This window comes from Tachysurus fulvidraco, chromosome 8 (assembly GCF_022655615.1).
Source record: "Tachysurus fulvidraco isolate hzauxx_2018 chromosome 8, HZAU_PFXX_2.0, whole genome shotgun sequence".
Taxonomy (NCBI): Eukaryota; Metazoa; Chordata; class Actinopteri; order Siluriformes; family Bagridae; genus Tachysurus; species Tachysurus fulvidraco.
In genome coordinates, this window is record NC_062525.1 from 23,764,105 (window position 1) to 23,790,657 (window position 26,553).

The 26,553-nt window shown below is 36.7% G+C and overlaps 1 protein-coding gene and 1 long non-coding RNA gene across 2 annotated transcripts; one reads left to right on the top strand and one right to left on the bottom strand.

Annotated features, from left to right (window-relative positions):
- Positions 1-351: 351 nt before the first annotated feature.
- LOC113653545 lies at positions 352-1,889 on the top strand. The gene is made up of 3 exons (XR_003443120.2): positions 352-402; positions 1,191-1,300; positions 1,484-1,889. It is a non-coding gene; the product is annotated as an uncharacterized LOC113653545 (long non-coding RNA).
- A 1,883-nt stretch (positions 1,890-3,772) lies between these two features.
- LOC125145309 (integrin alpha-M-like) lies at positions 3,773-26,525 on the bottom strand. Its single transcript, XM_047817107.1, has 30 exons — positions 26,411-26,525; positions 23,447-23,555; positions 22,668-22,768; positions 22,476-22,546; positions 21,987-22,089; positions 21,774-21,901; positions 20,898-21,031; positions 20,640-20,790; positions 20,187-20,337; positions 20,010-20,083; positions 19,696-19,819; positions 18,034-18,164; positions 17,722-17,880; positions 16,818-17,012; positions 14,041-14,174; positions 13,114-13,256; positions 12,835-12,983; positions 10,142-10,273; positions 9,942-10,015; positions 9,699-9,840; positions 7,139-7,237; positions 6,864-6,943; positions 6,475-6,561; positions 6,174-6,252; positions 5,984-6,079; positions 5,180-5,260; positions 4,931-5,041; positions 4,718-4,831; positions 4,226-4,336; positions 3,773-4,114 (listed from the first exon to the last, which is right to left on the bottom strand). Exons 1-30 carry the CDS (start codon positions 26,448-26,450, stop codon positions 4,019-4,021), a joined length of 3,399 nt encoding a protein of 1,132 aa, XP_047673063.1. The 5' UTR covers positions 26,451-26,525; the 3' UTR covers positions 3,773-4,018.
- Positions 26,526-26,553: the final 28 nt, after the last annotated feature.

A 26,553-nucleotide genomic window follows, 5' to 3' on the forward strand; every position in this document is an offset into this window, starting at 1 on the left:
AATTAGTTCAGGGGTGACCAACCAGTCGAAGACCAAGAGCCACATTTTTTACTGTGTTACTGCAAAGAGCCACATTTTTTACTGTGTTACTGTGGTGTGACTATACTGTACATGTTAATTTAAACATTTAAATTGTATTGGTTTATTAGATATGATACACAAAGCAATTTGCAGGTGGAAGCAAATCACAAATTTGAGAGGAACATAATGTGAAAGATAGTTGAGGTGCCAAACCAGCTGATGTTTAGAGCAAAGATCATCATTATGCAGCGTCTCGATAAGCTTTAAAACAAGAGTAAAGGATCATAACCTTCAAAATTATATTGACATCCTGGAAGAACTCCCTGGAAAGAAATGCAAGTTATGCAGCAGTCTCATCTCCAACCCCCCAATTGTTGTTTGGTAAGGATCACAGACCACAATTTAACCATTTAACACAAAGTATTTGTTTAATTTCCATTTATTAATTTGTATGTGTGTGTGTGTGTGTGTGTGTGTGTGTGTGTGTGTGTGTGTGTGTGTGTGTGTGTGAGAGAGAGAGAGAGAGAGAGAGAGAGAGAGAGAGAGAGAGAGAGAGAGAGAGAGAGAGAGAGAGAGAGATTATGACTGGTGTTGTTTATTGTAAGTTGTTGCCTTTTTGGACTCCTTTATCATTTGTAATGTTGGCTCGCATTTAAAACAGTTCAGCTCATTGGTTGTTATCGTAATTAGTGATTGTTCATTGGGAACAATGGGGATTAGTGATTGGGCTTTAGAGGGAAAATTGTGGTTAGTGACTTGGGCATTGGAAAAAGTTCATTGTTGATTGGACATTGGGAATTATGGTGATTGTGATGATTATTGATTTGGCACTGAGAACGTTGGTACACAGTGATTGGCCATTGGGAACAATTGTGATTAGTGATTGTGCTTTGTGTAAAAACGGTGGTCAGTGATTAGGCATTTGTAAAAATCGTGATTAGTGACTGGGTTTTGGAAATCCATCAGTCACTAATATCTGCTCTAAAAGTCACTAAATTTGTCACTAAAGTCATTAAAGACACTAAAGTCGTTTAAGACTAACCAGATCTAGCAAGAAAATTTCTAAGAAGCATAAAGACAGGCTTGGTAAACGTCACAAACATGAACCATCAGCTACTGTAGCTATAGCCACTGTTCAGCCCTGATATCCTCTGCGTGTTTTTTGTCAGGTGGGGACATGGATTTGGTCTCGTTCAGCTGTTTGCTGAAAAGGACAGCATTCTGAACCAACCAAACAGTTTACTGGGCATCATCTTTTACACTCTGCAGCTAGGCCTAGGTGAGTCTATACAGCCAAGCTTTCTATAAGACCTTCTGTGCAGCTTTAAGTTTACTGAAGTAATTACAAAGGAACTACCATTAGCTTTTAGCATTCATTAAACCTTATACAACTTATCACTGAATGCTCTAACAAACAACGGGACATGGTCAGTAAATTGAACATTTCTTTTCACTGTTGCAGGCCAAATGGTGTCAAATACAGCAGCACATTTCTTGGTCATGGCATCCTGGGTGTCAGAAGCTGGTTCGATCTATCTAGCTTCTATTTTAGTATTTGTTCTGGAAGATTTCTGCCTGGTGTGTGTGTGTGTCGACATACATCACCGACTTTTCTCTCCTCTACACCAACCTGCAGAGAAGGACATGCCTTAGAGGAAAGCAGAAAAAAGACAAGACAAAATGAGACCTTGTATGTTTGTGTGTGTTTGTGTCTGTCTGTCTGTTTGCTGAAACAATTCCACCATACAAGAATATAGTGCTCTTTGCTTATAGAGCAGACATTTTTGTTACACAAAAGCCAGCAAATGATTAATTCTATTTACTTAAAAACTATTTGCCTCTTTGAATAAAAGCTTTTAAAAAAGTAATGACATAATTTTTGTATTTCTTCTGAATAAAGACGTTTATGCCTCAGATGCTCCAACAAGGGATCACAATCCCACATGATTTACAAATGGGATCATGGCAGAAAATCTCCTCGTTTTTTTTTGTGTTTATAATTTATTATTAGAAATATCAAATATGGACATTACTGGGATTCACGTGCAGACAGGTAACATTTAAACTAACAGTGGATGGGTTATTATAGTCTGTTTCACTATCCTGACATGCCAAATTAGCGTAGGTAAACAAATACTAATGTAATTATTATTTAGATTAGATTCGAATTTATTGTCATTGCACGTGGGAAGAAGGCAACGAAATGCATTTAGAATCTAACCAAAAGTGCAAAGTAGTAGTGCAGTACTGTAGAGGCATATTGACAGAGGATTGTCCTGAATACTAACATTAGTGCCACCTGCTGACCGGAATAGGTAATGTTCTGTTCTGCTGAAAAAGGCATATAGCGGAATGACCCCTCTGTATATATTATTTACTGTTAGTTAGTAACAGAATAATATAACAAAAAATAAAATAAAAATAACAATTCAAACGTTCTATTTTATAAATCAGGATTTTTTTAAATTAATAAGTATAATTCAAATGCATAATGATATTATGCAGGAAGGTTGGTTTTTATTTTAAAAAATGAGATACATTTTAATTAATAATATAATACATTTAAATAATTGTTTATCAATGGGATAGGGTTATACAATTATTTTATATATGTATATTAATATCTGTATTATATTTTATAATATTCTAATATATTCTAATATAATATATAATATAATTAAAATATTATATAAAAATAAATTATATACTAAAAGTTTTGCCTTAAAAACGCAGAAACTTTGGCGTCTCAAATCTGAATAGACTTCAAATGGAATTTACAGTCAGCTCAATTCAGAAAACTCTGCTCTATTTCTATTCATCAGATGCTAATGATTAAAAAAAACATTAAAGATTTAAAACTTTATGTTTTCACACTCACACTGTATAATTATTTAAATTTGTTGCTGGAGTAAACATGATTAATTATTGATAATAACGAACTGAATACATTCTGAAATAAATGGATTTTATTTAAGGGATGTGTTTGCAATTATGGCCACAAGGGGGCAGAGTATCAACAGGTAATATTGTATCCCATAACAATGGAGCATAATGGAGCATATTTACAGAAAAACGTACATTTCATAATGTGTTTGTGAAGTTGTTGTTGTTTTTTTATTATTTTTAAGGCATAATCATAAATCACATTAATTTATAAACTTTGCCCTTCTCTTCAGTTTCCCAGAGACTACAATAAAAGCTGTTTTTTTTTTTTAAACTCTGTGACAGGAAAACTAAAATGTTTGGACAAATGATTAAATAAATTGAATTAAGCTGTATTAAAAATATATCACGTAAACTGTAAACAATTTCTAACTAGATCGTCTATTCGATTACAATTTTTTTTCACCATTACACATTAGGCCAAATGTTATACACATCTGAAGAATGAGAAAAATATATAGGTCAATATATAAAATAGATTTCATTAGTTATCACAAGAAATAATGCAGTATTATAACCAAGGCATCAAAATGTGCACAAATAGGTTTTACTCTTTGAGCAAATAAGGGTGTTTTCACACCTAGTTCGTTTGAGCCCTCCAAACGCTCTCAGAGCGGTTCAGTGTGTATATATGAACAAACCATGTGATCCGAGACCCTGAGACACTGGTTCACTTTAAGTGAACTGGGTTTGGTTCCTTTAAAACGAACTATATGTGAAAACACCCTAAGAGTTCAAATGTGATCTTGAAGCACCAGTTCAAGTCTGAACACATGGTGAATATAGCATGCCATCCATAATACCATGCCATAATACTGTGTATTGTAAGCTTTCCTAAAATCACTACAAGCTGTAACAGCCATAAAAGAAACTTTAAGCAGGTTTACTTATGAGTTTGATTGTAAATTGTTAGATTTTTTTTAGCATATGATGTCTTTCTGAATAGCATTTCAGGAGATTTATGGTTAGAAACACCAGACCTTATAATGTGTGTAATAAGATTAAACACAATTTTGCAGTTAATGTGGTGAATGTGAAGCAAAGTAATCTCTCTTCACTCTGCCACGAGGCCGTCTCCAGTTCCTCTGTCTCTGGCTGATGCTCTTGCTTCCTCCAACATCGTCTTATATTTGCTTTTGAAGAACCCAGTCTAGGATTGATAGAAAAGGTCACACAACATGTAGCAGAGTGCAGAAGGTGGTTGTGTTCAAATGTAAAAATGAGAAAAAAGCTGAAGAATAATGATAATCTCTGCACTGACCTTATAGAGAACAGCAGTGATAACAGCTAAAAGCACAATTTCTCCTACACCAAAGCCAATTACCTCCTTAAGTGGCAATTTCTCCCCTTTCAGCTCCACCTGGGTATTAACCTGCACACAGTTGCAATAACAAGCCAATCTGGTAAGTAAATTCAGAGTCTATCTATAGTAGGATCTAGTACTATGTTGGATAATAATATTCTAAGAAACATGTCAATCTTTACAATTAACCTGCAGTCTTTAATGGTTACAACCATGCCTGATAATCCCTCTTCTACTTGCCAGATGGAGCCTTCGCCCAACTATTGACATCACATCCTATAGCTGCACTGCATCCTGTTACTTTGAGTCCAATAACCACCACACCAGAGATCCGTGAAAGTCATTTGACTTTCAATGCCAGCATTTCAATATTTACCATTTAATATCTGATAAACTAAAATTAGCTCATGATCAGTCTGATTTTATTAAAGTCTCATCCCACTGACATACCTTGCCAATAGGTGCAGTGTTTATAGAACCAGAGGGGGAGTAGATATATGTTGTTTCGTTGTAGTCCAGGGTTGCTGTACTGAACAGCTCAAAAATGGCTGATTTCAGTCCAATCTAAAAGGTAGTGTATATGAATGATTAATGCAGAGATGTAGGACTTTTGGTGGAAATTGGTGAAAATACCAGTAATGTGTTAGCGCATCATTGATATACCTGTTCAAGCCATCCAGAGCTGACATTACCAGAGATGCTGTAGTATATTGCTTGATTTTTAATGAGACTTGCAGCACATTTAAACACTCTGCACACAGCTACAGAGCAATTCTAAAACCCAGACACCACAAATAAATAAATAACTTAATTATATGTATTTATTTCTATGAAGAGTCTTGAGAACACAAAGATTCTCTGCTAGATGTTTAAAATGGTAGGTTATTAAAGAAAGACATAACAGTAACTCACCACCTCTGGCTGATTTTTCAGTGCTGCTACAAAATCTTGGATTGTGGGTTGCTCATCTTTGTCTGCACTGCAGCCTTGAATCTAAGAAACACAGCTGTTTGCTTAACTCCAACATTTTTAGCCTAACATGGAGAATAGTGTGATTGGTGGTGTCATAAGCTGCAGAAAGTTCAAGCAAAGGAGGTTTGACCCCGATCAAAGCTAAGTGATCTTGAGTGATATTCCATGAATGTTAATCCAGTGTAGATCAGAAAAACGTCTTAAACCTTTCTAGGATCAGTTTCATTTTGGCTTATACTGTAGTTGGACAGCTGACAGGAGTCAAAATGCAATCCCCCACCTCAACTAACAGATCAGGATGAATAATATTTGACTTAGTTAACCACCATGAATAATTCACCACAAAACGACCCAAGGGTACCCTCCCATATAAGTTCTTATTTGCAGATCATTTCCATTGTTTGTGAACACTTATTCAGTTTCCCCCTTTCCCCAGTTACACAACCTCACACCCAGCCCCCACTTTAGGTTTAGTGTCTGCAGTTTGTGATTGTTGTTATGAGTATCAGTTGTGAGTAGTCAGTTGTGAAGGTTGTCTGATTTAGGCTTATTTCCGTTTTTTGTTTTGCCAGCATTTGTTTCAATCTCCTATATTAGATATGAAGAAGTAGTTCAAAAGACATGTATGTGGGAGGATGTCTTGTGGTGGCTCGGCAGTGATGTCATCATGGTGGACATTTACAACTAATAAATAGTCGGTCAAAGATATATATCTGCAATAATGTTAATGTCAATTTACAGTACCTCCAAGTTGTTATTAGTCCAGATGTCCTTAACTCCTAATTTTATGGGTACTCTGATGAAAATGTTGAAGCTCAAATCCCTGAGGAAATTTTCCACCTGAGAGGAAGTGAAGATTTTATAATAACCAAATAAAAATTGCACATCAAAGGGTTTATTCATTTCTTTCTTTTTAAAAAAAAATTATGTATACCTTGAATATTTGGTGGACTGGTCTCTCAAGGTTATTTTCTCCTTCAGTAAAGTTGATGTGAATAGTGGAATTTTCATGCCTTGACATAAAATCATATAAAGTGAGATATTGCTCACAGACAATTAAACAAACATCAGAAATTGCACAGTTAAAGCCCATTAATATATGTACTTTACATATGTGTATTCTACTGGCAGATTACATTATTTGACAATTTATTGATAGATGTAAACAGGAATATAGCAAACTTATATACATATTTATTTGAACAATAAATCAGCAAAACAAATGGTCAACTAACCTGATCATCGAAACGTAGATGGCATATTTAACATCAATGGTTTTTTCTCTGAAGAGTTCATTGTTAGGTGAATGTTCGTCATTGTCACTGTAAATATCGGAATATTTTTATTAGTTCAGTATAAAATTGTTGTGATACTTTCTCTATGGTTTCGCCCAGACTTAATTAATTTATATATGAATTCATGTGTAGAAAAAGATAAAAAGCAATTGCAAGTAGTACATCAGTGATTTTCAAAACCGTGGACAAAAATACTCTTTTCAAACCAAAAAATTTGCAGATTTTATCTGATAAACTTAAAAACAAACACTAAACAAAAACATGAAAAACATAAAAAAACTATAGATACTAATACTCGCTCTATTAATTAAAATAATATAAGATCATACCTGGAAGCAGATGCAGTGAATTTCATCATCCTGTCAAAGTTACTTTCTCTGTTTATGCCATATGTAACATCAAAGATAGCCTATAGGGGTAATACAGCAATTCAGATATTGTGTCATCGTTTCTCTTATTTCTATTTAACTAGCCAATATTTAAAAATCTACACTACTTTCATCTTTGTCCTAGGCATAACTTGAAATATAATACCTAGTCATTCTTAATGCATTAAATACTGTATATAAGAGAAAAAATAAAGTATAAACTCATTAGTGCTTACCAAACCATTAGTCTTGAAAATTGGTTTACTGATGAGACAAGTCGTCTCCCCCAGTGTAGCTTTTTCATCACTATCCACAGATTCACACTCCACTCTACCCTGCTCAGACAGTCATTTAGAATGAAAGTAAACAGCATTTCTAAGAAACAAATTCTTTGCCATTCGTTAAGTCATTGTATTGTAACAATTTCCATTGATAAAGTTTACAAATAATTAGCACAGTTTTTACAGAACATATACACTGAATCCTGAGAATTCGCTGAAAAACAAGCTCACCTTACTATCATCTGGTCAAGAATACATGCTATTTATGCCTAATACCAGAGTAAGTAAATCCCCAAAATTTTAACCAATTTTCATAAAAACAAACAAACAAACAAACAAAAAAAACAACAACAACAGTTTTCATACCCATTTCTTTTTAGCATTCTGAATAGACTCATAATGGGGGCCCTTAAGGAACTTCAGTAAAAGAAGGAGCCCCAGTCCCTGAGTCCTAGGGGATTATGGTGAATGAAGGCACCTCACCTTTCAAAAAGGTAATAAAAAAGTAATAAGCCTGTGAGTCTCTAGAGAAATACCATCCACTCTGCAGAGATGGGATGTGTCGTGACATACATATACAGTGTAGATAATAACTTGCCACTCTATACCATGAGAAAAGGGTAGTAGATTGGGAATTGGACATTAAGCTCAGTTCAAAGAGCAGAGCACCATTAACAACCCACTTTTATCTAAAACCATCTTGTATTCAGGAGTGTTTAGTCTCATTGACCACAAGCAGGAATTGATAAAGAGGTTCACCTGTGGCTCATCAAACTTTTCCCAGGTATGACTACTAGGTGCAGACCGATGGGAAGAGCTGCATAACCTTGTAATGACCTGACTGCTAATATAAGACTGACCTTTATTGTTTAGAAGATGACCTACACTCCTCATACCCTTATCGCACCACACAGCTCCAGAAAATCTACGGTAGATATCTCTGTTTGGTGAACCACTCCCAGTCAGAATCCTTTCATTAACAGTTTTCTATGTCTCCAGCAAGCCAGTGCTTGAACACATTTCCACATGTGGAGTTTGTTATCAATGAGCATTGCACTGCAAAGTCTAGGGGGCAGTGGTGAAATTGCAGTTTGTATCCCTGGCACTATCATCAGGACCAACTGATCTGATGTAATCTCTATCCACTAAGTAATACTTTCACATTCCCTCACCTGTCAGCAATCTGTGGACAAGGATTGTATGAAGAACCCTTTTGAGAAATGGTTTTCTTTGTCAGCAGCGTGGAGATAAAATAGACCCAAATGTAGGATAGCGTAAAATAAACTGGATTTAATAACTTAAAAAACATGAAACAGGGACAGAGAGTAGGACACAGGCTAGACAACAGATGACATGACATAGGATTCCGTGCTGCTCAAGGCAAAGCGGCTCGACTAAATACTAACAATTAACACATGAGGAACAAGTATGCAGAGGCGGGGAGGAAGAGACAAGGGCAGGGCAAACACTTGACACAAAACATAAACATAAGCACGTGGCCAAAGTCCGGGCTGAGTCCTCGAGGCGTGGCTCCCAACCCACCAAACCGTCTTAATGACAGTCCCGACGAGGTCCAGGAGGGGGGGTGAGGCACATTGCAAGGCAGTTGGGGGGAGCAAGGCACACGGCAAGGCGGGGGGGAGACAAGGGCGGGGCAGAAAAGTGACAAAACATAAACAAAAGAGTCCTGACACTCTTGTGGGAGTTGAAATATGGACCAAATGTGTTGACCTAAAGGGTTATGATAAACAATCTACTAATCACACAGGATGGATTGTAATAACAACATAGAATATTTTGGCCATTGAGAGAAGGGAGGTGTCAATCAGTTCTCTTTCAGAGGATTCAATTCTGCACATTGGAGGGATTGTCCCAATCCTCAGTGCACATGCATTTAGGACTTCTGCACATTTTGGACTATTGAAAGTTACATTCAATGACCAGACATGATACAAACATTTAGCCTTATCCAAAGCAGCTTACAATGAACTCATTTAGACAAATAAGGGCCTTGGTCAAGGGCCCAGCAGAGGCAGCTTGGTGGTCCTTGGATTTAAACACATAACCTTCGAAGTTTTATGCTGCTATCTTGTGTTAACACAAAATACTAAATCAATTTCAGGAAATAATACAAACAGACTGTAACTCGAGGAGTCAGAGAATCTGAAGCTATAAAGTGGCAACACTATCGCTGTGCCACCATGCTGCCATAGATTTTAATGGAAAGTGGTGTCTCACTGGTTAAGGCTATGGGCCACTAATTAGAAGGTTTTGAGTAAATCAGCACTGCCACTATCCAGTCAATGGAACATGAAGAAAACCCATGTGCACACAGGTAAACCTCCACGCAGATGGTGCTGTACCTCAGTTCAATGCCAAACTGTGGACCCAGGACCTGTGAAGTAGGAACGCTATCTGCTGCACCACTGTGTGTTAAATCTTAATAATACCTCATTACTCACCTATGGTATAACTCAACAATTAATGTGGTCAAATTGTTATGTGATAAACTTGCCTCTTTAGTGCCGGATCTCCTGAAAGACAGTCCAAAAGGGTACTTAAGAATTACTCTACTGTTGTAGGAATTTTCCCCTCTGTTCACTATGGAAACAGTTACATTCAGTTCTTGCATTGTTCCAATTTGTATGACTGAGTATCTGAAAATGCAAAGAAAAACAAACCAAAAGGTCAAATCCTTGTTCTTAGATCTCTGAGTGGACGCTGAGTGTTTTCTTTGAGTGTTACTGTTTCCACTTACCCAGAAAAATTAAAATCCACTTTGAGATTATCAATGCAGATGTTATCAGGTCCACAGTTTATTTCAAAATCCAGCTGTAAAAAACGTTTACACAGTAAGGTGTCACATGTGTTGTCTAACATATAAACATTTCTATGAGAGGTTGAGAACATTAGGTAATAGAACTGATGTGGAACATGCTGAAGTCTCTCAGCACTTACGTTATAATCTGAGGTATTCTTTGTATTAGGTCGCAGTATCGGCCGCAAATGATCCTGTTGATTAATAGGAAGACCCTCAAATGTATACTTTAACTCATTAATTATTGGGTTTACTGCATCATTAGGGCAGGCCTGTAAGGCAGGAGAAAACCACAAATTATGGGAAATGTCTATTAATAGTCCTTTATGACTGTTAGATGCAGGCCATTTTATTTACCACGGGAATTTACTACTGTTTACCTTGTCTGAATTTACATTCCTCCTAGCGCTAATGCTAAAGAGGCGCTGAGTTATACGGAACTATTAGCTAACCTGCAGTTCACCCTGTTTATCATCGCTGAAGATTTCAACCATGGAAATCTCAAGTCAGTGCTTCCTAAATTCCATGAACATGTGGACTTTGCTACGAGAGGTGATTTTGTTTATACAAACATTCCCGGCACGTATCATGCGAAGCCCCACCCCCACCTTGGCAAGTGCATTGATGACATGACCGTCTCCAAGACCATCACCTTACGCATCAACCAGAAGCTGTGGATGACCGCTAAAATGAGTGCACTGCTGAGGACTAGAGACCTAGCCTTCAAAACAGGGTACAGGGCAGCCCAACTCCCAGACAATCCACAGCCACCTCCAGGACAGCGGAGACACCCGGCGCATGTGGCAGGGCATACAGGCGATCACAAACTGCAAGACAACTTCACCTACTTGTGATAGCGATGCCTTTCTCCCAGATGCGCTGAATGACTTCTACACTCGGTTTGAGGTGCAGAACAACGTAACGGCAAGGAAGTCCATCCCTCCCACCGATGACCAGGTACTCTGTCTATCCACTGCCGACATGAGGAGAACTCTATGCAGAGTTAACCCACAGAAGGCTGCTGGACCAGACAACATTCTTGGCAGGGTGCTCAGAGAATGTGCAGAACAGTTACGGTAGCGGATGTCTTTACTGACATCTTCAACATTTCCTTGAGCAGCATTATTGTTCCTACGTGCCTCAAGACTACCACCATTGTCCCCATCCCAAAGAAGTCTACAGTGTCCTGCCTAAATGACTACCGTCCCACCGCACTCACACCCATCGTAATGAAGTGCTTCGAGAAGGTCCTCATGAGGCACATCAAGACCATGCTACCACCCTCATGGGACCCCTGGAGTTCACAAATCGTCCAAACCGCTCCACAGATGATGCCATTGCCACAGCCCTTCATTTAGTCCTCACCCACCTGGACAATAAAGACACTTATGTACTAATGCTGTTCATAGACTTTAATTCAGCATTCAATACAATCATCCCTCAGCACCTGATTGGGAAGCTGAGCCTGCTGGGACTAAACACCTCTGTTTCCTGGACTTCCTGACTGGGAGACCTCAGTCAGTCCGGATCGGGAACAGCATCTCCAGCACCACCACATTGAACACTGGAGACCCTCAGGGCTGCGTGCTCAGTCCACTGCTGTTCACCTTGCTGACTCACACAATGCATAGATCGAACTATATTATCAAGTTCGCCGATGACACAACTGTGGTGGGTCTCATCAGCATGAATGACAAGTCAGCATACAGGGAGGAGGTGCAACATCTAACTATCTGGTGTAGAGCCAACAACCTGTCTCTGTCTCTGAATGTTTACAAAACTAAGGAAATGGTTGTTGACTCCAGAAGAGCACAGAGCGACCACTCTCTGCCGAACATCGACGGATCATTGGTAGAGATCGTCAAGAGCACCAAATTTCTTGGTGTTCATCTAGCAGAGAACCTCACCTGGTTACTCAACAACAACTCCATCACCAAGAAAGCCCAGCAGTGTCTCTACTTCCAACAACGGCTGGGAAAGGCACACCTCCCTCGCCCCATCCAGACCATGTTCTACAGAGGGATCATTGAGAGCATCCTGAGCATCACTGTCTGGTTTGGGAACTGTACCATCTCGGATCCCAAGACCCTACAGCAAATAGTGAGGACAGCTAAGAAAATTATTGGAGTCTTTCTTCCCTATATCATGGACACGTACACCACATGCTGCATCCCAAAAGCCAACAGCATTGTGGATGACCCCACACACACTCTTCACCCTCCTGCCTTCTGGAAAAAGGTACCGAAGCATTTATGCCCTCACAAACAGACTGTGTAACAATTTTTCCCACAAGCCATCAGACTTCTCAATAACTGAACTGAGCTGTACTGAGCATAACATACAGTACACATGCAAATACACACACTTCCAATATACATCCATCAACCTGTTTACATGCTGTTAAAAGTCACATTACACTAGAGCAGTGTTCCAAGGAATAATAAGGATTAATTGATAAAACAAACAAACAAACAAACAAATAAATAAATTTAAACAAAGACATTTAGCCTGAAATAATGCTGACTGAAAATGTCAGATTTTATTAAGATTGTCTGTTTCAATAAAAATTTTATAGATATTTATTTTATATTTATTCAGTGGCTTGAGCAATTAGTAATGACGCGATTTACTGTCTCGCTGGACCCTGTCTATTACTCATTAACCCTAATTCGTGTTTTAACCCAAAATATGTAATGTATTTATAAATGAAGGTATAATATAAAAATAATTAGCTTGAAATCTAATGTGTCATCAATGTTAATCAGCACTTTTGTCATTCAACTACACCCCCATTTCACATATTTAAAAGATTTAAAAGGAGCATTTCAAATACCTCTAGACTGAATACATGTTCCTTGCATTTCTCTTGTAGCAACACATCTATGGTGTCAGTTAGAATACGTTTTTTTTCTGAAAAGTAGGCCCGGTAGTTCTGTGATTTGGCATCAAGTGTTAATGTATAGTTTATCTTTGCAGACAAATCTAAACGTACACAATAAAATAAAAAGAAATAACCACAACAATAAGCTTCCTGAAGTCAAACATTTCCCTTGTAATTTTATGAGAAAGGCAAAGGTTATGTGTTTAAACAAATGTAGAAAAATATTGGTACCTTGTTTGTCATTATTCGGCCTCGTCATTTTGAAACACAATTTTACTGTGTTTGTTAAAGTTTTGTTGCAGTCAAAGTCTTTGGTGGGAATTTTGGATGGGATGAAAGTTACTGTGTTCTGCAAATCCACAATGGGTCTGGATCTGAACATTTACACAAAACACAACACACAATGTAAATATGCATATGGAACATCAATCTACGTATAAGCATTTCCACATTAATTTGGATTTGAGCAGATAGAAAAAAAGCTTAAAGCTTAAATTAGTTCTGGTGCTGCCATTTGCTATCAGAAGCAACATTATTAACTGATCTGTCTTCAATTATCCTCAGTGAGTTCCACATTATCTCATTATAAATACACCTGTTCCTGGAAAGCCACAGGAAAGCCCAAAGAAGGACATTCACCAATAGTCAATGACTGAGTAAGGAGGGTATTCGTAGTCAGTGAAGCAACCAAGAGACCACAATTAAGACCACAATGTAGTTGCTGGTGGTTCAGATGGAAGATGCTGGTTGCCTGAACATTCCATAAAGCTGGGTTTATTGAAGAATGATTCTATGTTCAGGTTTTTAAACAATCATGCTGGTGATTCAAATGTGAATAGATATATGTGATCTGGTGGGAAAGATATCTTGCAGATAAGATTGTTCTATAAAGAATTAACACGGAAAAGTGAATACTATGATAGTATAACTTAAAAATCTCACAGTGAAAAAGTTTACGCAAATATTGTGTATACCACATTTAAAAAATCCCAGTCCATATCATTTTCCAGGTGTAGCAGGACAAAATGTGGAAAGCTTCAATTGGTTGAAATTTCTGTATATTTTATTCATTGATACCACATCTAGATTTGGAGCAGATTGCCCCAAACCCAGGAGATTAACATATCAGATTAACATATCAGAATTGAAATGCCAGACCTTAAAAGCAAGACAGCTCCTTTGGAACCGACAGCAAGATCTGGCAGTTGGTCTTCACTAAGGTCGAGAGCAGATGGACTCAGAGAAATACCAAAAAATTGCAGTCCATTGCGCACAGACGAGCCTGTGATTCTCTGCAAAAAAAAAAAAACAGAAAAAGAAAAAGAAAACTATTTACAGGACTATTATTTACAAAATTACAAATCATGATAATTCTAATATTAATTGCAAAATGCTTCTAAATATTTGATCTTAAATCTGTATTTTGTGTCTGTGTGGGTGAGTTGTTGTGTTTGACTAGGGTCTATTTTGACACTGATTTAGAATTTGTTACAAAATACCCTGCACATGGATTCTAGTGAGAATATGTCAAGACGCGTCATTGAGTGATTATGCTCTTCTTCTTAAGTGCCTCCACCTCAAATAAGATCATTGGTCTGTATCGGATAGATGCTAGTGTTAGTTGAACTTCCAGCCAAAATACACACAGTGAAGTAGATGAGGGGGTTGTGGAGGGAATGGGGTTCTATTCCTCATGCCTAATTTACTGGTCCAGAAAGGACAGTCAATTCCTGGAACGTACAAAATATCCCTTTTTTTTCTTTGATGTAGTGAAGAGAGCTCTTATAACTGAAGTCTTGTTTGTAAAGCCCACTGTTGCAGAATTACAACATAACTTTTAACAATTTTTAAAAAAGGCCAGCAAATGTTTTTTTTTCCTCAAGACCACATTTACATAGTTATTGGGTTCTATTGTTTGTCCTCATAATACTATTTGATAGAAGAAGTGTTTATAAGTCCAGTCATCTGACCATGAACTCACTCTACCTGCAAACTTCGCATTGAGCTCATCTCTATTTTTTTGCATCACTGGATTTGTCAAGATTCAAGTAAGTAAAATTCCTCACATATTTATTCTGTGTTTATTACAATGTATAGAACACATAAATATTTAGGTATTTTTGAAAACATTCATAAAATTTGATAAGTCCATGTTGTAATTGTACACCGTTGGGCCAGAGTGGTAGTCAAAAGAGCCTGTGCACCTTACACATTACATAATGACTTCACTTCTGCACTTCTGACATCATCACAAATTGAAATTTAAACTGTTAGATGATTCATTAACTCATTTCTAAATGTGCTTTTCTGTTAAATTTGTACTTAGTTTAGATTAGACCATAATTAAACACAAGAATAAATTTTATGTCGTATTTTAAACTCCATCATATAGAGCAGTATCTGAAACTCCCTGTATCTTTGCATTTTTTTTGTTTGTTATTTAACGTCTAAACGATACTGAGATTTTTTATGAGTGTTGCCCAAGTAGCAGTTTATAGCATTAGGAGACAGAAAAAAGCAGGCTCTAAATGTTCTGGATTTTTTTGGGGTGATGTCTGTTGCATTGTTCAAGGACAGATGTAAATGGTCTTGAATATGAACCTGTGATATGGAGAGATGCATGTGTTTCCTTTAGTATGAAAAATTGATAGCATAATACGCCATCCAGAGGTATTGTTTGAATGTAATAGTGGAATTGATCAGCATTTGCATTGAACTGATAATACTTTGATGGATAATACTATTCTTTCAGTTTATCTACTACAATATAAGACCCATATGTATTAATCACTAATTTATTTATTTATTTTTACTTTTTCCATTTCAGAATGCCACCAATGCAGAAAGGTCAGCTAGTCACTGTGTAGGATGTGATTGCTGCAGTCCAAAATGGAGAGAGTGATTTTGAAATGGACTCAGATGACACTGATGCAAGTGATTCAGAGAATGAAGATGCAGGTGCAATGGACAAAGAAAACCACCACCTCGCTGACTGCCCAGCCAATGAGTTGGCTTGGACATCAAGCCCCAACCAAAGAAGCACACCTTGCCCCGTGACAGATATTGCTGGCTGAAAAAGGAGTTTATCAGTCCCAATACTGGATTTTCTGGTCCAGAAATCTATATTAATAAATGCTTATTCATAAAAAATATGATTGTTGTGTGATTATTACTCATGATATATACTGTTGTGGCAAAGTAAGCAATCAACCCTGCAAATGAATGCTTAAATGCTCTGTATATCTGTTCAGAGAAAGTGAGTACAAATGCAGAAATTCTGCTCCTAGCAGAGCCCAACGTTGCAATATTACAGCATTTCTGTAAAAACTTACTAAAATGTAATAAATTAAAAAAAAAACTTTGATTTCTACATCAGAGGCCTCCTAAAACAATTTATCAGAGGTAAAAAAAAATTGTCTATTTTTTCAATATTTGGGTTTTACTTAAGTATGTATAGTGTATTTGTTTTGTTGGACATAAGTAAAATTACAGTATTGAAAATTTAAGTAATTAAGAACATCCTGCTTAATGTAATGGCAAATAAATTGTGAGGTTTACTAATTCAAACGTAATTCCCTGTGAATAAGATCTATGGCTGCTTTATAACGATGTTTTGGGTCAAATTCTAGTGTTTTGTTGTATGCTGGTGCCAAAAATGACTCACATTAGGTTATATTTAACCTAACACTATTATATATATATATATATATATATATATATATATATATATATATATATATATATATATATATATATATATATATCTCAAAATGTCATCTGATCATACTCTCATCAATGATTTACAAAGAAGCAAAAATTTTCCAATGCAAAATCAAACATTATGTGAATCAGCAGGTCTTTCACAACCCTATATATAATAATACATTTTAAATAAACAATCATAATAATATGCTGTACATTTGTTCCTGTCTGACCTGAGAGAAGGTTGGGGCAATGTCTTCATTTCTCCCATTAAAGATGTAGATGCTGCCCTGGTAATTCTCTTCTAGAGGTGCTCCTACCACTACATCCACCAGGCTGTCTTCATTTAGATCTGCAGGGCTCGCCAGCGTCAGGCCAAACCTCCCCCTTTGTCCAGGAATTCCTTTCACTGCCCCTATGTATTGTAGCTGTAAAATGTGTACAGAAAATGTCTGCAGTTTGCTAAAGAATTCTTCATGTTAAGTAACAAGCCACTTTTTGGATAAAATCACTGGAAGATGTCTGGTATACAGTCATATTTAATGGAAACTGTACCAGCCAGTTTTATTATAAAACAAAATGTTTTTTTTAAACAATATATTTTAGGAAGTCCCTTTTTTTACATATGCATTTTAATAAGATTTTGGTGTCTCAAGATCACATAACATCTAAACAGTTGAATATTGACCAATATATAGCAATAAAGCCATTTTACACAATTTATGTGATACGTGTTTCTAGACTAAAGAAGCCACTTGGCCAAGGGTATACTATTTAATATTACTGGCCAAGCTGGGGACAAATATTATAGGAAAATTAAGCAATTAATGCTTAATGACATGATGGTTTAAGGGTGAAGTTAATTTGGGATGAATATGGAATTTTTATACCCAAGATAATTGTTTTAAAATTAATTGTGAATAGCTTCTATACAGATTACATTAGAAACAGGAAGCAACTTTAATTTTTTTGATCAAATTTAAGTCTTCTTTTACAAAGTAATAAAAGTGGAGACTTTTGAGACTGTAATTTTACTAACTGCAATTTCCTTTAATGTAGAACGGGATTGTTGAAGATGTTGAGAATAAGACAACACTTCAGCTTTGGTACTTTATCATTGTCATGTTTACTCTTTACCTGGGACCCAAAAGATCCTTGAAAGGTGTAGATGAAGACTTTTCCTTCCTGATCCTTCTCATTATACATCGGAGCAGAAACAAGTAGGAGGTCTGTGATGTTGTCCAAATTCAAGTCCACAACACATAACTCAGCACCATAATAGGCACCAATTTGAGGCTGAAAAAATGGTGACAGGGTCTAAATTTCATCTAAGACTGGGAAATACACAGTTCATATTGCTAGGCCTAGGCCTGAACAGTGTGTGCTGGAGCTGTGAGATGCATCTCAATGCAGCATTTTTTACTGCTATTACTAGATGAATAAAATTACCTCGGGAGGATACAGTGCCTGAAAGACATTGTCTCCATTGTATATGATCACTGCCCCCATGTGCTTATCTCTTGGAGCTCCCTGAATGATGTAGAATTGCCTAAAGGTTTGTGCTACCACCATGGAATAACCTGTGAACACAGAACAAGCAGGTAGGAGTTTTGCTTGGTCATGTTACATGTTTGCTCACAGTCTGATCCCTGCCTTATATCCTAGCATTGGGCAGTATTCAGAGGTTCAATACAAACATATTATTCGGTATACAGAAAATGTAGTTGGATCAGTTATCCAAACTCCTGTGATTTCTTTCTTTTTATTTAAAAAAGAAAAAAGGTAGCAAGTAATTCACCAAGTTATACAAGTTATAAACAATTCCGGTTATTGACTCCTGGTTAACATCTCGGCTGGGTTTCATTAAAACATTCTGACTTCTTTTCACATTGAAACATTCTCTAATTAACTAATAAGTGTTTCCAAAAGTCCTTCGTATTGAACATAGAACATAAAAATGTTGAGTTAATTGATTGATTGACCTTCAACATAGCATCGGAGCACCTTCAACTCGTTGGTTAAATCTCTTATATTGAAGACTTTAAAATCCTTGATCCTTGATGTTTAAAGCACATATTATGTATATTGACAGTATATAAACATCACAATGCAAACCCACACTATATGGATAAAGGTACATACACACCTAAGCAGAGCCGATCGGCCCTATACGCTCACTACGCAAGTTGCGTAGGGCCCCGCAAATTACGCAAGACCCGGCCTCCCCCTGCGTCATTTAACATCGCGTGTTAATGTTTACTGTGTAGATGACAATATGAAGTGGAGCTATCCATCTGGCCATGAAAAGAGTAAAAAGAAACAAAATGAGAGTGAAATGCGAGAACAGCAACCAGGTAAACTTGTGTTCTCTTCAAGTTTGATGTCAGCAAGAGCAAATAACAGTAAAGTTATCTGATTAGCTAAATTAGCCGTGCAGTGCTGCCAGTGCATCCTTGGCCTGTCTGTCACACAACAATTTATTGCGTGAACATTTGCCTGAATAAATGCCCAAGGGCAACGGTGTTTATAAACGGCAGCTCGATATGCGCGTGCAAACGTGCACGAAATGACACGCACACTTTCCAGCAGCAACATCTGTGTGGGGACCAGTACAAAAAGTAGCGTGATAGCACTCCTAAATGACAATGTTTATAGTCTCTGAATCAGGATTACAACAACGTTAATGCAATTTGGAAACCAATGGATTTACATTGGAATGGGAACCAAAGTTAATCCCAAAATCCAAAGCTGTGTTCTATTTCTTACGGCTCACGGGTCAGGTAGGAGGGCCCCTTAGCAGAATTTTGCCTAGGGCCCCAGGGAGGTCAGGATCGGCTCTGCACCTAATGTAAGTGTTGAATATCCAATACACATTGGAATTGCCATTAGTTCCCATGAAGAAATCTTACAGCCTACAAAGACATTCTAACGTTAGTGTGACTCTAACTTTACAACAACAGTTTTGGAGAAGACCCACATGAGGGTCAGGTGTCTGCAAACTTTTGTCCATGTAGTGTTTTAAGTGTTTATGGATACCTGAACAAAACATTTTTCATGTAATATCCCAATTTAAATTTACATTACTTAGATTAGTTTAGAAGGGCATCTCACCTAGATAACTTTCATTACCGTTGCCCTTCTGAAAGGAGTTTAGTGGTGTTCCACTTGTACTGCTGTACTTCTGATAGCCACCTTTCCACTGAAATGCTCCAACTGCACTCATTATCATGTCACTCTAAAGACACACAAAAATATCAACTTACACCAAGGACTCAATATTGATGTAATACAAGACTAGATTGGTAATATTTCATTGAAAGTAAATATTATAAAATATTATAAAATATTATAAAAATGAAAAAAAAATGAAAAAATGAAATTAATGTCAATCAATCCTCATTAAAAAAATGAAAGGCTTTACCTACATTTTCATCAAATTCTGCAGTGAAGCCATCCTGTGCAAATTCCATCCTGGTGGAGACTCCTGAAGCCTGGGTTCCTAATAAAGTAATAATACCACGAATGACACTTATTGTAAACACCACCGGAAAATAAAATCTTTCTTCAGTAGCTACAATAGATTCTGAAGATTACTTGCATACCCTCAATTGCAATGATATTCGCTTCCAGTGTTTTTTGAATTTCCTTCAATACAGAAAAGTCATCCACTTTAAATACATGTTTATTGTCTGAATCTGACGCAATAGTATACAACTCTTGTTCTGCTGCATTAGTTTTAAAGGCATTGCCGACCTAGTGAAGAAAGAATAACAGCATAAATATTAAGAAAATCACTACTTCCAAAAAATATTGAATCAGATGGAATTTTTTAGCTTTGTTTGACTGACAAAAACACACACACAAATTTAATAAAATATTAATATATGAGCAAAATAATGACTATTAAGGAGCAGGCAGTCTAACATTTTGCTCTATTTAGATAATTACTATGTAATTCTTCTTCTGGTCAGACATGTATTAATTAGAGGCAATAAATAAATTAATAAAACTTTCATAATAGTTCTATGAATGGGTAATGTAGGGGAATCTCTTACCCCTACAGCATAGCGAATAATGTTCTTCCTCTCTGCATTCTGAACAGCAACTGACAGTGGAATTTTGTCATTTGATTGGCCGTCAGTGATGACCACCAACACTTTGTTAGCATTTTCTCTGGCCCCTGCCGTAGTGGTAAATACTTCATCCCTGCACAAAATACATTAACTGATTGTAAACATTGCATCCGCTTATCTATTTTAATAAGAAAGATCAACATTAAACATTTGGCTTTTAGATGCATTCAGGATACTCACACGACTTTGTTGATAGCAGAGGCTGTGTGGGTCCCACGACCCATTTGTCTGATTGTACGTATTTGTTTAGTGCCTGAAGACGTGTTGAATTGTATGTGTATTTCACAACCATCAGAATATTGTGCAACTGCAAACTGAAATGGAAAATAACATTCATAATAAATTGCATTTTCTTTTTACAGCAAGTTTCTAACAATGTAATTTGCAAAACCAGCATGAAAGTCTTTATTAAATAGCTGTTTGTTATAAATTAAAATTTAATAATGAGCCCCATGAGTCCAGAAGGACATTTTTCCACAGTAAGCTATTTTATTTGTTTGTTTGTTTGTTTGTTTTTTACAAAAATAATAATCATAATAATGACTTTAAGGCCAGTGGGTTAACCAGATATCTCTAAGAATTGGTTCCTATAGTTTTGCTAACCTAAAAATATCTGGTCCACTACAAAAGGTTTAGTGTTTTATGTTGTTTAACACTTCTAAATACCAGAAATCCCAAACTCTCATCTCATATCCATCTTTTGATCTCAAACCCAATGTCTTTGGTGTTAAGCACAAACAAATTAATTAGCCTTGCTATTTCAATCGTTTCATGGACGACTGTCAAATGAATTTCAGAAACTTGGTTCTTTGTTCTGCTCTCTGTTCTTTTCATATAACACTAATGATGGTCAGCAGCTCTACCACCTTAATTAGGACCCATGTTGTTTTTATCTATTTCTTCTTAACAATTTCATCTTGGTACTTCAAGTTGTGTTTGGAATGTATTTAAAGATGCATAAACATGTAGCTGTAGTTTCTGACAACAGGGCATTCAGTCCCATAACTATAAAGACATTCAAACATATTGGATAGACAAAGATGATTCTGCACTTGCCTGAAAATCTCTGTCTTTGAACTCGTTAATCATGTTTATAACAAAATTCTTCATTATAGTAAAATCTATCTTTATAACACTACTAGAGCCATCCAGCAAGAAAGCAATGTCTGTTCCTGTTGGACAATCTAAAGAAAGCATGAAAACAAAATTATAAGAATGGAGAACAAAAGTTTTGGATTTTTATTTCTGCTAGCTCTTCATATGAAATACCTCTCAAAGTGCGTAGTATAGGACTATTGGAACCCAGTTTAAAACACATGCCATTGTATGAAGTAAACTGCTTACAGTCCTTGGGAATGGTTGGGCCACAGACCTGAAAAATAATGTTTTTCCTTTTATTTAATTGGAAATGGTTAAACTCTAAAATGCACATTTCACAGTACTACAAAAACACATTTGACCTGTATTACCATGGTATTACTCATTGAGTTCATTTACTGATAAAAAAATCCCCTCGGCCAGCTGCCCCAGCAGGTTCCGCCATAATAGTTGCCTGGGTTACATATGTATGTGTGTGGCGGAGCTATCAAAACAGGGGTGACACCCATTTGCGTTAGGGGCGTGTTTGTTTTGGTGATTTCAAATGTCAACATTGGCTTTCAAACATCGTGCACCCCACCTTTAAGATTAATCCTTACTTGAGTTGAAATACAGAGTTTTTCTCTACCTGAGTTGAAATACCAATGTACTGTAGCTTACCACTACGTTTGAAGACTTGCGATCTTTAGTCATTGACAGCCCAAGTGACATGTTGACAGCCTCAGAGGGAACTGTGACAAGATTTAACATGTAGTTAAATGTGGGTCAATGGAGTACAATTTCTGGCATATTATTTTGATTAAAAAAATCGCATGAGCTTATGATTAATAAAAATTGTGTCTGCATTAGTACCATTAATTTGCATTGGTGAACATTGACCGTTACTAACAGCACACATGTAGACTTTCCCTCTTTGATTCTGACTTTGGAGTAATGGATCACTCACAATCACACTGAGAAGAAAAGGGAAATGTTAGCAATATGAACCTGAACCTTACCTGACTCTCATAATCTGCTGTTTTCACTTCAAGGTTCACTAACTAACTTTATTTACTGCACCAACAAACCACCTATTGAATATGTCACAGAGAAAAAGATGGGTTTCCTTTTGAGTCTAAGAAAGTGTCTTTCCTTTACACCATAGAATTTCTGATCCTGTAAAGCTGCTTTGAGACAATGCCCACTGTTAAATGTGCTATACAAATTAAATTGTATTTAATATAATGAATATTTGCATTATATACAATTAGCAATTGTTTTTAGAGTGGCCTGTGATACCTTTCCTTCTAATGAGGATCAGAGCTTCTGAGGTCTTGCTGGGGTTGCTTGGATTAAGCTACTGTATTAAGGGCAAAATGACACTGCCCTTTAAATACAGCCTCCCACACATTCCTCAATCATTTCTAATTATAATACTTGGCCTATCAGAAGATTTTAAAGGTCATTACATAACTGTTTAGAAAGAGTCAATTTATTGTATGTATACATTTGACTGGAATTTGGAGTAAAATAATGCTGAAACCAACTGTTTTAAAATAAACAGAGAATTGGCTTGTCACAAGATATGTATGTAAATGTATGGACCACAAATTACAATAGAACTAATGTCATTGGAGTATGATGTTTCTCACCTGTCACGATCTCTCTGTATCACTTTGTAGCCGAAGGCTATGTTTTGTGGTTGGGTAAAATCTTTCCATGGATTTGGATCAATGTTGAAAGCCAACACTAACTGAGATACTAAAATAAAAATTATTGAAAATAATTTAAAAAAAAAGGATACATGATTTTAATAGTAAACAAAATTATTTATCTATTGCTTAAATGACAATTAACATTAGAGTACTGTATATGCATTTTATTAGGGCCAATTGGGGTCCCTTAACATGCTCAAAATCTCTTGAAATTTGAAGTCGGCCATTTTGGATTGTTTTATAAGTGCAGTGAACTTTGAAATACTCCTCAGGGAATTCATGCGATTGACATCAAACGTGGTGAACATGATGCCGAGACGTTGCACTTGCTAAATTGTAAAGGGATTTTTGATATCTTGAACGGTGTTGCCATGGCGAGGCGACTGTTATAGCGAATTCAGAGAAACAGGAAGTCTCTTCTATCTAAGGCAAAAAATGTCTTATTGTGATGACACGTGGTGTGTATGTTCGGCCAAGGATTCCGATCGCATCGATGTGCTTATTATGAGTCCCGGGTATAGCGCCACCAACAGGCCCCATGAAGTGTGTCAGTCACAAAGGTGCATTTTTTCACAGTTGCATGCAATGAACTGTTAAATACTCCTCCTAGAGTATTCATGTGATTGAATCTAATGCGAAAATGAGAACAGATTTTTGATATCTCAAACACCGTTGCATCGTGTCAAATTTTACATTTATTTCAGGCATATTTAAGGCTTTTGGCATGCTTAGATTAACTCGAAATGTGACACATACATCACATTTTTCGGCTGTTAAGTGTGGACAAAAAGGTCAGACAAAGGTGTGTCTCTTAAGTGGCTTACTAGTGCCCCCGTTTGTCTAAAATGTTGGGTTTCATTTACCTACAGTCCCCAAATGGGTCAGTAACAACATAAAATAGTCCACTTGATGCACGATGGGCAAGTGCATCAAGTGGGAACTTGATGCACTTGCCCATCATGCATTGTTTTCTGGGAGGCACCGTATAGCGATAAAAAAACATGCGAGGGCCCGACATCGCTGCTTGCAGCTATATTTAATATTGAAATTTTAAAGAACCTAAGTATTCTGGACGGATTCAGAGTTGAGTTAAACATACATTTGATCTTTAACAGTCTGAATGCTATTGGTGTGTAAAAACTGGCTAATGCATGCTCAATCATTCATAAACTTATCACTGAATTTTCCTCCAGGTGGAATGGCCTCTTCTAGAATGACTCCACGTCATCCACAGTGCATGCGGGCTTACTGAACAACTTGATGAGGATGAAATTGTATAGACCTTCAGAGTCATCATCAAAACACAAAATAAGAAAATATCTTTTGGAAAAATGTCCAGTACAGTAAAAGGGATGTTTAGTACTGGTGCCAATACCTTGATAACATGCATCAACAGGCATGCTGTGGAAGAAGAGGCATGGCCAGGAACACTATAATCCAATGGCCGATCACTTGGGTTACTTAAAACAGTGAACCGTCTAATGGCCTACTTTAATTGGCCGGGCATTTGAAGCAATGTTGGCGTGTGGTGTGCAGCATGTCATAAATATCAATTGCTGAATCCACCAGCCACCCCAAAAGTGCCACTGCACCCATTAACAGTAATCAAAGTTGACATGGGGATATCAGTTTGTGTTAATGCTGGTGGATTATGCAACATAATATGAATGCCCAGTGGATTATGCAATAATATGAATGCCCAGCTATGAAAATTCACACCAGGAGATAAAGTTCTTATTTTAATACCCACATCAAACTCCAAATTATTTAGAAGTGGCAAGGCCCTTTGAGGTCACACAGTGAATTGTGGACTATGAGATTAAGCAAACGGATAGACGTGGGGCAATGGCAAATTTAGTAATTAGTAATTAAGTGGTTCTTTATTAATTTATCATAATTAGCATGAGTGAGCGCTTGGCTGCTGATCCGCCATTTCGGCGGCAGTGGAATCGATTCATCTTCCCTCGGATAGTAATGCCTGTGAACGTGATGACATATTTTTGACAGTTGTTTCACAGACCGCACTCCGTGTATGAAAAGGAGGTGTTGTGAAAACAAGCATTTTGTGTGTAAACTGTCATAGTTGTACATTTTGAGTTGTATTTGAACAAACACACAAAATGTAGTATCTGTAAACTGTCGTGGCCGTAGATTTTGCGATCCACCTCCGCAAAAAACATAATTGCGTACAACTAAATTAAAATTTACACACAAATGCTTTGAATTACGTATGATTATTATTGACAGTTTTTTTATTCCATACTTATGTATTGAGATGTTTCTGTTTTTGAAGGAAATAATACAGTAACGCCTACTCACGGTATATTCACTGTATATTCACTTTCTCTCACACAAACACACAAACTCGTATATCTTCCATTAAGAAATAGTACATAGTTTCACATGAGACAAATATATTTACTCTAACGTGCAAACAAATGCCCTTTACACTTAAAAGTAAGTGTAGTTCAAGGTGCATTCATGTCACTTTCATTAATAACTTAAATCTTCACCTCAAATTTGAACTGGTATGAAAAGTACAAACCTTTAAAAAGCATCTCGTACATTGTCTCTTCCGGATAAGATGACCTCTGTCAAAGCTAACGCTTTATTAATAAACACTTCAAAACATTTGAGTGTAACAGTTAAGCAGGAATTTTAAAATGAAGGTTAAAGTGTACACTTAATGGACACCTTATTAAACACTTCTATTCCCATAGCTATGTTTCGTTATACTGTGGTACAGTAGCCCTACAGGTCTGTGACTATTAGCCTGTTTGACTTCCTAATTGTCCTTAATGTGGCTGATAATACATAAGACCTGCTACAGTGATAGAACAGATCAAAACTGACATGAATTTGAATACATAGAAGTCATGAAGACACCTAGTCTGATCTTACCAGAAATCAGGAACATGTACAATGCAAGATTCCAGTCCATATTCTATAGTGTCATCAGATTCAGAATAACTGGGTAGGTGAAAAGAGTAAAGTTGAGGAAGTAGAAACAGAAGAAGTGTTTTGAAAATGTATTCAACACTCAG

Excerpts from the sequence above, each read along its gene's own strand:
- LOC125145309 (XM_047817107.1), bottom strand. The coding sequence starts at position 26,450 with ATGGACTGGAATCTTGCATTGTACATGTTCCTGATTTCTG. Across the intron at positions 20,791-20,897 it reads TCTGCTATCAACAAAGTCGT|GGATGAAGTATTTACCACTA; the intron begins GTGAGTATCCTG and ends TATTTTGTGCAG. Across the intron at positions 6,080-6,173 it reads CAGTCCACCAAATATTCAAG|GTGGAAAATTTCCTCAGGGA; the intron begins GTATACATAATT and ends ACTTCCTCTCAG.